Consider the following 14,272-nt stretch of genomic DNA (forward strand, 5'->3'; position numbering starts at 1 on the left):
TATGATAAAATATACTTAAGTATAAAACACAAATTAACTACATAACTCAATTCAAGTGGTCTAACCTCTGCGTCATCTCGACTTTTGTAGGAATAAGCTGTTCAGCAATTTGTTGGTGTGTAACATTAAAACAGAATTATATGAGACCGCAAAAACTAAACGAAACAAAAATAAATGTAACATAATTATTCCATAATATACATATATGTCTGCAGATAACAATGAATGCGCAAAGTGCGCGCTGTATCGCGGAGCGAGGGGGGCGAGGTCAGCGCCTTTGCGTATATCAATCGCTGACATACATTAACCCTGGGAATATAATCGTTCCAATTAAGAAAACACGAAATAAAAATTGAACTGCTATTATTTTACTCCTCCCATCATTTTTATTAAGGTTAAACCACAGACAATTATTTTAAAGAATAAAGCCTACTTATACCAATAGAGACGCTATTATCACAATAAAATAGTTTCAAGATGGACGTCATCAGTAAATAAAAGTAATGTATTTTTTTATTAATGTTTAGGCTAAGGTTACTTCATAATTGAGATAGACACAGGAGCATATACATAATTACATATGAGTATACTAATTATTTTAATTGGAAATAATTATATACCATATATGTAATAGCATTATATAACATAGCCTAATAACTTATTCCAAAGCAGGAGGAGTAAAGACAACTAATAAACAATTTTGACATTGAATTGGTATGATATCATTGGTCTTGAACCAATCTTAAAAATACTTTTTGAGTCTCGAAGTTAAATATTAACAATAATATCGATAATACGCATGATTTATTAATATTCAACTAACCTGACTGTTTGAAAGTTAGGGTAAGATAAAATTTTAATTATTTGATAAAAAATCGGTTAAAACGTATACGCAACGAAATATTGATGCTAGTTAATTTATTGGATACTAATTAAAATAATTGCTTTTATAATAAAATTCTTGATAAGCAAAAGTTTATTTGAAATTTAAACATTGCAGTATTTACATATTGTTATGTTGCAATTCACGTCGCTAAACAAATAGATAAAAAGTGACGCGTTTGATTTAAACCCTACACAAACACAGTTTATTATGTTAAATAAATCAAAACACGTCATTCTCATTTTGTCTGCAATAAAACCTGCATTGTGGTTATTATATTACAACAAAAGAACTAACTATGTCCTACGAATTATTTCATATACATATAACATAAATATGTGAATTATGCAACATAAAAAATTTAAATACAATTTTGCTATGAATAAATTATTGTATGCTCTAATTAATCACTTTATTTTACCTTTGCTTCGTTATAGTTTAGAATATTATATTAATTAATAATATTTAACAAAAGAATTGATACTCGACTTGGGAACGACTTAGCAGTAAATATTATATACAATAGTCTGTTTATAATTCATTGTTTATGAATGTAAATGAATATAAAACAACTTCAATTTCTTGCACTGTTTTTTTTCTTTTTAAAGTTCAATTTAAATAGCTAATTTAGGAATAATATTGACAGAAATAAACATAATATTAAAACGGCACTTTAATTATTCTTGGATGTAGAATTAAATTTATAAATGTCTTTCTATTCTAGATAGATTTAAAAGAAAAAATTCTCAGATTGCATGCTTGTTATAATTATATCTGACGGAAAAAACTCCATTGATCTGATCAATTATCATGTATGATGGAAAATTATCTTGCAATTGAAAACGTTTACCGCATAGCACTAGTTCCGCGTTTTTCTAAACTACACACACGCCATTTATTTACCTGAACACCTGTCTTAATAAATAACTTACTCAATTGAATGTATTTACTACATAGTTTTATATTAATCTATATCGATTTAACTATGTATTTGTATTCGTAGAGGACCACGCTAGAAGAATAACCCTGGGATAATGCTTAACAATATATAAATTGTATACAGCAAAAAACGTTTTTAATTGTGTACTGATATCGAGTTTTAATATTATTTCAACATTGAAACATTATACTTACTTATTAATAATCAAAGAATTATATAAAAAATATATAAATAAAAAATTAATAGTCAAATTCTCAATTTTTTAAATTAATCTTATGTCTTATCAATTAAAAACTAGAGGATTTTTTTTTATTATATGAGTATAATTATTGTCATAAATAAACATTAAAAATTTTATGCAGATGCAACATTCATCGACAAGGCAAACCCTCTTGACTTACTACTTATGTGTCTGTTATCAACATCGTTAACTGACAACCTCACAAAAATAAATGATTGCAACGATTAAATAATATCTACGCAGTAAAAAGTGCAATAACACGAGGGTATACAACTATATATTCAAATGAGCTTTATAATAACAATAGCACCCCAGAATTGTCAAACGAATGCAAATTGTATGTATATTGTATACTAATTTTACTTCATTTTAAATCCTAATTTAAAGAAAAAATTAAAAATATATATTGAACGAAAATATAACTACTAATAGATCATTTAAGTTTTAACAAAATGAATTTATGATCTCCTCATATCTATTAGATAGGTATTGGAAATAGGAATATTGTTTTGTTTACCTGGCAATACTCGGAACATAAACTTGAGCTATTTCATTTCATAAAATAAACTATCAACGTTAAATTCGAATAAAATATATCCAGTAGTTCTTGTGTATTGTGTATACAAACTATATCATCTAATATATTATCAACGATTTTTAAAATACATTCGATATGAATGCATCTTTTTCATAGCTAGCGACGGTCCCGAAATAAATTATTTAAGCTTGTTTAATTGCTTATTATTTTATTAAGACATTTATGGCCTTACATTTTATATGTAATGTATGTAAACACAACAACTGTTCGAGAGAAAGGGTTATACCTTATGTTATGTTATATTTTGTTGTCTCGAACTGTTGACACAAAGGAGTGACGACATTCGCTCCGATTGGTGTTTCAAAAAAATGGCTGATTGCAGAATTTTATACTTTTGTTTTATTAAAAATCTTATTAATCTCAATATGTATATTAAAATGGGATCATTTTTTAGAATGATAGAAATTAAAATAGTTTCTTCTGTAAAATCATTTATTTTTTAATCCTTTAATAGTGTCATCATGCCTATTGTCTTCATGACTCGTCTAATCTTGGTATATATATACTAATTTATCGTCTTTTGGACATTGATTGGACTAATATTATGAAGTCAATAATACTTTTGTCTTTGTATAACCAATTTATCGTTAATATGTAACGTATCGTAACAAAACATAATAGCCTGTGAATGCCCCACTGCTGGGCTAAGGCCTCTTCTCATTTTTTGAAGAGATGGTTTGCTTATTCCACCACGCTGCTCCAATGCGTTTGGTTGGTGGAATACACATGTGGCAGAATTTCAGTGAAATTAGACACATGCAGGTTTCCTCACGATGTTTTCCTTCACCGTCAAGCACGAGATGAATCATAAACACAAATTAAGCATATGAAAATAAAGTAGTGTTAAGATTCACGCGATCTAACCACTAGGCCATCTCGGCTCTATCGTTATATTGTTAATACTGTAATATCGATATGTGAATATAAATATACCGCCAATATCGGATCAATATAATTGTCAATATAAAACACAGTGTTTAACAGTTGAAACTGCGCGGAGCATATATGTATGCTGCGTTAAACATTTCTGCTCCGCCGTAGATGTTGACGCGATGTTAAAAAATTCAAATCTGACTGGTAATTTCAGATTAGCTCGTTCAAACAACAAAACAAACAAACACTTCAGCTTTGCTATATTTATATAGATGTATAAACGCAGTCATTAATAAGAGTTAACGTTTTACGTTAAGTTCGTGTAACAATTCAGCGGGCATCTACTTACAAAATTTTAAACAGTTTGTTCTTAACAGACTACAGATACGATACATAATAATTTTAATCATTATATCACTTTAAAGAATGTTTAAGCACTTTATAATAAGTGATTAACAAATTACGATTAGGAATGAGAGTAACAACATTTTTTACTTGAATAATATAAAATACGTAAAACATACAAATAGAAAGAAAGTTGGATCTTATCGCTATCACAAAATTATAATCATTTCAAATGATCTGATTATCGAAATCAAAATTTTTATTTTTATCGAAATTCAAGCAAACCCATCTGTAACAGTTAGATTCTATTAAACCCTTATTCTTTGATTAAACGGGTCACAGCGACGTAACATCCCGCCAGGATAACGCGATGATGGAGTCTATCTGCGCAGATTAAGCAGTTCTGCCTCATTTGATGCTATTTGAACCCGTAATTTATGAAAGAAATTGGACGGAAGATCTCACTAATCTTTTGCCCAATTAAATACTTCGCACGAAACGAGTTAACTCCTTATTGCATCGTGGGAACTCAGGACAAGGTTTTAATACAAGTTTTGCTTACAAGATTTACGTTTAAATTTATGTACAAGCTATATGCTTTAAAATGTAAATCTTTACACTAGGTGTGTTCTCAAGAGAATTCAGTAATTCATCCAACCTTTTAGGAGCCCCATATAAATGATTGCCTTCTCGGACATATTACTCGAATCATTCAACAGCGGCGATTGAAATATTCATTTATGTATGTAATGATAAATTATGTATTAGTATGTTTTTATATATTATTTTTATATGAAAAATACGATCGCGTATTGAGATAACAGTATACCATTTAATTTTTAGAATCACAGTATATTATACATATGGACTGGGCTACAATATTTTGAATGTTTGTAGTGTATGTTTGAACAGGATCTTAATGTTATTTAAAAATTAAACTCAGCTACACTAGCATTTTCTTAAGACTATGACTTATTTAATTAAAGTTAATACAGCTTTGCAAGAGTATTAAGTTGAATGTAATTTCTTTACTTTTATAAAGGTGAAAATCATAAGTATATAATATATGTCAAGATTCATTACATTAATAACAAGTCATACATTCCATTACAATTACAAGTAGTAATAAAATATTAATTAGGGAACTTACCTATTTATTAGACACTGACAAGAATTGATTCCTAATAAAGAAGCGAGACAACGAATCAATTTATAATTTAGTCAATTCAGAAGCGTATTTCTTTAATTAGGATCTAATTGATGCAATATCATGACAACATTAAGATCAGTAAATGTTGTATTATTATACGAACTAAATTGATTCAAGCAGATTTATGATACCCTGCTGGAGAAAATTCTTCGAAAGTGGTTTTATGTAATGTAATTTTTTCGCCAAAACTCGTCTCATTATGCAAGTAATAGCATTAACTCGACAGCTTATTGATTGGAATTTATTTATAATAACAACTTACATAAATATTGCTTCCACCAATTTCATTTTAATAATTATTAATACAATACATCAACTACGCAGAGTATAAATGTTAATTATAAGTAGCATTAAAGATTATTTGTATGATAATTTAACGAGCTATTTATATTAATTTTACTGAAGCTGATTGCCAGAAAATTTTTAAATTAAAATTTTATACAATAATCATTTCTACTTTCTATTATAGGTATGCAATATTTCATTGTTATATTTATAAGTTGCTGTAAAATATCAGACAGAAAAATAAGTAAACGCGTTAACATTTTTTTGACAAGAGGTCTAAAGAAAGAGGAATAAGAAACTTAATAATTAAAAAAAATTGTGACAAAAATCCTCCTCCTCCTTCTATAAAGCCGCAAACTCGCTACTCTCTAACGCAATAAACGTAGTTCGTAATTAAATATACAAAATTAAACCGAATAAAATGCACAAAATTAAAAACATACGTCGCAAAAGAACTACACTGAGAACTATCATGTTAAGGTTAAGTCTTTACTACATAATTAGCACTAAAATGGAATATGTTTTATTTTTATACAAACAAACAGTCATAAACAAAAATCAAAAGGCGGTCTTAGCGCTAAGAGAGCGATCTCTTTCATCTCTTCTTTGGATAAATAACATGCGATTAATAAAGCTTTTAAAATAAGGATGGAACGAAATTCAATTAGGGCGTAATCGATTATTATGTAAGGTATTAACGGTTGTTTGTTGTGCCCGTAAATATTTATATAATTTACATCACAAAAGACAAAGTGCACGAGATGAATATTTGTACGCAAATAATGAAAACCTACCAAAGGACAAGAATAAACCTTTTTTAATTTATTTGTAAACAATACCAATTATTTTCTTATGATTACATAATCGAGTAAGTTAAGATTACTTCGTGTTTTTTCCCTTAATTTATTGCGCTTTAATTAGCTTAATATATAAAAAAAAGTTTTTAGCAGTAGTGATTAATAAGTTGTGAAGTATTTCATTAGAAACATATTGAATAATTGAAACATTCCTCAATTTTTCAACATATATTTTTATAGATAGAAAAACATCAAACTTTATAGACTGAGATATTAACCAAATAACATTCACTTAATATTACATTTTTGCCAAACTTTTAAATTCCCCTGGGATCATTTTCATGTACATCTTATCGTCAGGGAAAACAACAAAAATGCTTTTTTATCTTTGATTTACATTTATTATATTTTTACACAATCAGTTCTAGTATAGTAACAGCCTGTAAATGTCCCACTGCTGGGCTAAGGCCTCCTCTCCCTATTTGAGGAGAAGGTTTGGAGCTTATTCCACCACGCTGCTCCAATGCGGGTTGGTGGAATACACATGTGGCAGAATTTCGATGAAATTAGACACATGCAGGTTTCCTCACGATGTTTTCCTTCACCGAAAAGCACGAGATGAATTATAAACATAAATTAAGCACATGAAAATTCAGAGGTGCTTGCCCGGGTTCGAACTCACGTTCATCGGTTAAGATTCACGCGTTCGAACCACTGGGCCATCTCGGCTTTTTGTCAGTTCTAGTGTTTTCACATAAAGAAATTTTAATAAATTTATTTATAGTTATTAAGTACACTGTTTATTATTTTATTCTAAAATATACAAATACTCCCAGATTAATTAGATCAAAACATGAATCATGAAATTAACATCAAAACATGAATTGTGACTGAAATGAATTGTACGTGGTGGTGGGACAAACTGCCAATTTTAAACCCGTTTTAACCGCAGATAATAATTACTCGCACTTGGCTTGTATTTTTAGATACCACGTCACTGGGATGTTTATTTTAAATCTGCAGTAGGTCAATGTTAATAGATCGTGAGTAGAGCGACTTTTTATACATTTTATAAATATCAGCTCATCATAAAGCTTCGTTTAGAATTTGATCATGAAAAATACAATTTCCATTGTTATATTTCTCGAGTAAGTATATATTGCGTAATTCGACTATTTCCGGGGTCACGATTTCGATGAAAACCGAATAATATTTAAAATTTTGAGATTGTAACTGCTTTATTTATATATTATGTAATTCTTCTCTTCTATAATAAGCATTTCTTGTTGCGACCACTGGTCTTCACAAAGCGATTAAAAAATCCCTAACGCATGATTTAAGATACATCAGCAGTAGCACTATTACGTCCAACTCGGACTGACACGAGTACACTTTTATTATTAGTTTTATATCTATTTATTTGTAAAATATCTTGACGTAAATTTACTTGAGCGAAATTAGAATGGGGTATCTATAACAAAATAAAAACAAAGAACAATTATTTATCAGCGCACGAGTAATATTTTATCTTGTAGGTACTAATACATACGACATTTTTATTACAAATAAAAATAATTACGTAATAAACAGTCGTGATTATATTATTGGTGTTATAATAAGTATTCACGATAAGAAAAATCAACAAAAATTATCGTAATAATTCGTAGGTGTGTCTATACTAAGCAAAGCGTACCTACAATGCAAATTTTTAACATTCAATTAGTTACGATGTTCACGTTATTTTTTGGTTTATTTTGGAAATATTAATCGGTGTGGTTGATTATTTTAGATAAAAATATCATCAAACAAATACCGTGTATAATGACATTCTGTTTAATTAGCAAAACATGCGAGAAACATGTATAAGCTCGGCATCAATCATTCTTAGTATATTTACTTAAGTTTTTACCGAGATAAAATAATTTGTGATATTATATTTTATTACTAACAATTTTGTACGTGTGTTAAACAGTTTTCATTATGATTTAAATTCATCACGTGCTTAAAACGTTCTATTTATCACATTAGGCAACATTTTCCCAACTTATCTCTCTTTCTTCGTGAGATCAATCGATCAATATATTTTATCAATCAAACGTATTGATTGATGTTATCAAAGATAGTCACTAAGCAACATAGCTTCTGTAAGGCAACGGAATTGAAAAATATGTCATGATGGGTTATATCGGGATGAAGAAAATGTAAATTATCGGTAATATGATCCCTTTTTCTTTCTTTTTTGTTTTAACTTGACAATTTCATACTAACTATTAGCAAAATCAGTCTCTATTGTTTGATTTCTTTTTAGCTTGAGGTGAATGACGATTAGAATTCTAGATTCTAGGTTTTTTTAAATTAATTCTCTTTGAATTACCACCACCTACTGGTGGTAGGGCTTTGTCCAACTTTCACTGGGTACTCATCAGATATTCTACCACAAAACAGCAGTGCTAGGTATTGTTGTGTTCCGGTTTGAAAGGTGAGTGGGCCAGCGTAATTACAGGTACAAGTGACATAACATCTTAATTCCCAAGGTTGGTGGCACATTGGCGATGTAAGCAATGATTAACATTTCTTACAATACCAATGTCTATGGGCGTTGGTGGTCACTTACCATCAGGTGGCCCATATGCTCGTCTGCCTACCTATTCTATAAAAAAATACAGGTTCACGGGTTTTCAGTTAATTACTAAGTTTTAATTTATGTTATAACAAATTATTATATAATATCGGTATTCTTATTAAGAGCACAATATTTATGTCATTGTACATAGATATACGCATAGTATAGAAGCTAAAGATCTCTACTTACAGGGTGTTCTTGTACATAACATTTTTAACATTTACGTCAATGGTAGGTGGTAATATGTGTTAATGGCATGTTTTAGAAATATATGTATATACTATATACTATTCTCGATAGTAATAGTTCTCATATTTTATATTTTCTAAGGATTCAATGTGAACTTCTTGGAAAATATGAAACAAGAGAACTCCTGCTATTGATATATGAATATTATATATATTTTTAAAATTTGTTTCTGCATATTTTAGCTTTAATCTAAATAATTTGTTAACGGCATCATATCAATTCTATCGAATACGAGTGTAAACCAGGTAAGGTAGGGAGGTAGTAGCAGCAGTTCAATTATGTTTTTCTATCGTCTCCCGGACCATATCCATGTGGGCGTGGATACAATATCAACTGCCACGTGAGGGGTTATCTAATATCAGCCTTCCCAGCAATATTAGAGCTTATCACGTATATTATGAATGTGACGTATTTGTATTTAATAGCGCACGCCACACCACGTCGAGTAGGTATTATTAAACCTTTGCCTTTTACTTGGAAAAATTATTGATCTTTTTGTTTTTTTATTGTTTTTTTAAAAATTATTGATTTTGTTGATTAGTGTAATTAATCTTGTTGCTAATTTCTACGAATTTCTTTGATTTAGGATATAAATTTGAATTAAATGGATGTAATTAATATATTGTCAAATATTTTTTTACAGACGAATATGAATTTACAATCAGGTCATAATTCTTTTTAAGTTAACTGCAATTCATTAAGATATTAGTATTGCTTAAATTAAAATTAACAAATGTAAACCTTTCAAAACATAGAAAATATACACTTTTAAATGTACATTACAAACAATTCATAAGATGCCGATTTTAATCTCTTTAAATACATTTCTAAGCTGCAATATGTCTGTTTCAAGTTTTTATTTTCTATAATGCTCAATGTATCATTTCTAAAATTTCATGTTCTGTGATTCCGTCGTGATTGTGTATGTATTCGTCCGTAGGTACTCTATTATCCGAATTGAACGGACGTATGATTAATTGAATAATGCCCTATATATTAGTTTTTATTGTTATACTTGCTGTCCTCGTTTTCATTTTAATATATCTTATCTCTCTTCGGAGTCAAAAAAGACTTGACTAGAGTGAGATAACGATGGCTGCATGCATCGTTATCAGATCTCGATGTCACTTTTTTACGATTTTGCTTATATTAATTATTTATATTAGTAGCACTATCCTCCTCCCACCAGTTTCTACAGAAACTGTCACTTCCACGGAAATATGATAAAAATATGATATAGCCATTTTCGCATCGATAACAATAAAACAGACTACAGATAAAAAATATTTGGTGTCCCTCATGTCGTTTGTATTAAATAAAAGGCAGCATTTTTTTTTAAATGCACTATGACTCCAGTATCCAAATGGTTCGAATATTTAATTTTTTTACCAACGATGATAATTATGTCGTTTATATGATAAATAAATAATACTTTAGTGATTTTTTCCAATTTAAATTCCACCTTTATCACTGTGACGTCCATTTATGTTTAATATTTGGGCTTACTCCCAACATTCTTTTTTTTATTTTGTCTGCCGTTTCAGTATTCTGACATTCATTCTGCCGTGGCTGACCAGACCGTCACCAAAATGAATGGATACTTACACAAAAATTTAAAGTGTCCAGCATTTTATTAAGATGGATTGTAATTTCTATGACAATATGATCGAGACACGCAGCAAAACTCGCAAACAGCAAAATTGTTAAAATATAAAACTTTTAGCGCTATAAGCTTTAGGCACCGCATATATGTACACATATTATGTATTATGTGATTTGCACGCTATCTAATAAACATTTTTTCAAATTGTGTTTTTAGATCTTGAAATTATCGAGTTCAAATATACAAACAATTTCTAAAGTATTATATATCACCACGTCTTACAGTATGTATAATAATGTTTACGCTTGTGTTTGAAATTTCCTGTTTCACCAATGAATACATTATTTATCAGACGCCTTATGTATATAATATATGAATATTCTGTACATATTGTTTAAGGTTATGATATTAGTTGTAAATTGAATAGGAAATAATTGTTCACAGCTTCAACGGCGTGCGCTGAGTAAGCTGATAGTTATATCAAAATTATAACAAAATAATGTTGTACGTATGATTGATCTCTTAAACAATTGAAGGAAAAATTCTGAGACGCATTGAATATGTCTACTCAATGTAAACTGTGCGAATCCGGGAGATCACTATTATTATACAAATCAAACCAGTGTTTCTCAAACTAATGGTTAAAACTTATTAAAATACGTTTCTAATATAGTCCTAATTCATAATTCATAAAAAACTCTCAATACAAGTAAATATATGGATACTATTATTAAATACTAGCTAATTTTTGCGAATTCGCAAGGGTACATATAAAGAAAAATTTATTTTGGATAGTGTTGCGTAAAATTCGTTCTTAGTGAGCGTCTACGTCGGGGAAGGAGTAGCAAATTTTTGTGACAAATTTCAAGTTGTTAAATACATATGCGGCAGAATTTCATAATTCATATATTTTTTTCTTCACTACCGATCACTAGGTAAATTATTAAGTGAAATTAAGCACATGACGCAGTGACGCTTGTCCGAATTTCAACCCGTTACTTGTGATAAAGATATTATTATATATATTCCTATCCACTAAACAATCTCGTACAAGGTGTTTAGTTAACAATTATCTGAACCACATGATGAGAAATATATTTGATTACTTAATGTAAATATTAATTAAGCTAAATACCACTGCAACATTTAATTTATTTTCTTTGTTATTTAATTCAGGAGATCTTGCGATAGCTACTTCTTTTGTTCGTTTGAAATAGACCACAGCCTATTGTATATGAACACGTGAAGTCAGTTGCCGTCGATATTGTGCTTATACTATGCCACATAGTGTCTATCACGTTACCCTACTTTATTATAAGTCTGCCACGACGATAAGAGCATCAAGCGAATCAGATCGATTGCCACTATGAAAAGTGTTTGAATAATTTTTGTCCCACATCTTCAATGCGTCATCTATTTGGGCGATTCGATCACTTGTGTACGATTGTCAATTGTTTGAATGGGTTTTAGATTATTGATTTTACCCTTGAACATTATCATTTGGAGATTTAGTAAGATTCGTCGACTTGTAAAGTTACGAAAACGTCTCGAATCCTTATTTAAGACGAGATGTTTGATTAAATATATAATCTTTAATGTTACCTTAAAAATCCAATAGCTGGGCAAAGGAGTCGGACTCTTAAGAGGCGTCTTAGAGTTTATTCACTCAGTGATTCCAAGCAGCTCTACTCCAGTTTGGATTTACATACGACAGCATTTAATCCGACGCATACTGGTTTTTTCTTAACTTTTTTCTTCACCGTAAACCTGGATTTTAACTGTATAACGAAATTAAATCTATTATAATAATTAAAATATTATATATAGAAAAACACTAGCAACAAAATACTTGCCATAAACTGATGCCTTCATAATTTTCGATTCAATTCACGATTCACTTGAAACGTATTTAAAGATATATTTAATGGTATATCAAAACTAAGGAATTACGTACCAAAAAAATCCTATCTACTGTATTCAATACAGTACAGGATCGCTTCGACAATTATGATAATTATGACCTTTAATATAATAAATGTCGCTTGTTACAGCCGATGGCATGACTTATTCGTTTGGAGTATTCTATGCTGAGTTCCTGACCTACTTTAACGAGGGCAAAGGCAAAACTGCGTGGATCGTGTCTATCCTTGTCGGGGTCACGCTAAGCTCAGGTAACTATATTACAATTTGATTGAAAAGCGCTAGTCGCTATCACATGTCGATTTCAGTTTTTTTTTTCATAAAGACGCCCAGTCTACCTTTTATTTCAGTATTTGAGCTAACAATATATATTTTTATTTTTATATAAAAATCAAAATCACAATACTTATTCCATATTTAATAATAATTTTGCTATTAATATTCAAAGTTGATATGAATAAGCTACCTCATATTAAGCAGAATTCATAAATTTTCTATTTACCTGGTGGTACCACCCACCATCATCACCGTCATCAGATATTATAACACTAAGCAACAATACTTGGTACTGTTGCGTTCCGGTTTAATTGATGTTGTTGTTAGTTTCCGGTAAGCCAGTGTAACTACAGGCACAAGGAGCATAACGGAGACGCATAAGAATTAGAAACAGAGATATTCCAAGGTTGGTGGCGCATCGGCAATGTAAGGAATGGCTATAATTTCTTACATCGCCAATGTCTGTCAGCGGTGGTGACCACATACCATCAACTACCCATTTGCTCGTCCGCCTTCCTAAAACATAAAAATAAATAAGAATACATAGTGGCCGACTGATGTTCTAAGCCAATGAGATTAATTATTAGTTTGCATAAATCTCTTTGACACAAACAAAACTTTCGACCCACATAATAATATTAAATATAACTCAATTAAAATTGAAAATCAACTTAATAGCATCCATGGAGTAAGACTTTTTGATTAAGCAGTTGCTAACGTCGCTCGGTTTCCAGATTTAGAAGCTTTTAAGTAATTATGTGGGAGACAAATAATCCCTCGAGGTTTCAACTCATCACCATTTTAAATTTTATACAAATAAAGTCTATTTCTTAGTTGAGTAGAGTACTTTTTAAACAATAGTGATTGTTTGATTATTTATTTTAAATATTTATTTTATGAAATGAATATCTTATATTTTTAAAATAATTGGGAATAATTAGAATGTGTTATATACCAATAATTAACGCTATTTTTTCTAAGTTAACAAGTTCATATGATATCGCTATTTTTTTTTAATAATTATGTATTTTACTTAATGTCCTATCTCCTCTTTAATTTACTATAATAGCATCAGATACAAGACCGATTTTACAAAAACACGAATTTAATAAATATTATTTACTATTTACTTTTAATAATTGAAAAACTTAATGATTTTGTTTTGAAGGTCCAATTTCAAGTTCCTTTGTCAATCGTTGGGGATGTCGTTCAGTGACAGTAGCAGGTGCGCTGCTTTCCGCCACATGCGTGACGTTGTCCGCTTTTGCAAACAACGTGACAACTCTGATTTTCACGGTCGGCATTGGAGCTGGTGTCGGATTTGGCCTCATCTATCTTCCTGCTATAGTTAGTGTAACTGTGTGGTTCGAACGTTACAGAAGCCTCGCTACGGGTTTGTATTCCTTGTCTACCAACTTTAGTTACTGAG

The 14,272-nt window shown here is 29.9% G+C and overlaps 1 protein-coding gene across 2 annotated transcripts in view; it reads left to right on the plus strand.

The window, feature by feature from the left end:
• Positions 1 to 14,272, plus strand: part of LOC126781009 (monocarboxylate transporter 12) — a 32,450-nt gene that overhangs the window by 14,875 nt on the left and 3,303 nt on the right. For both annotated transcript variants that reach the window (XM_050505753.1, XM_050505752.1), the window contains exons 3-4: positions 12,699 to 12,818; positions 14,012 to 14,236. In XM_050505753.1, the coding sequence (XP_050361710.1) occupies positions 12,699 to 12,818; positions 14,012 to 14,236 (345 nt within the window). The remainder of the gene's footprint in view (positions 1 to 12,698; positions 12,819 to 14,011; positions 14,237 to 14,272) is intronic.

The sequence above is a fragment of the Nymphalis io genome, chromosome 3, assembly GCF_905147045.1.
Source record: "Nymphalis io chromosome 3, ilAglIoxx1.1, whole genome shotgun sequence".
In the NCBI taxonomy this organism is placed as follows: domain Eukaryota; kingdom Metazoa; phylum Arthropoda; class Insecta; order Lepidoptera; family Nymphalidae; genus Nymphalis; species Nymphalis io.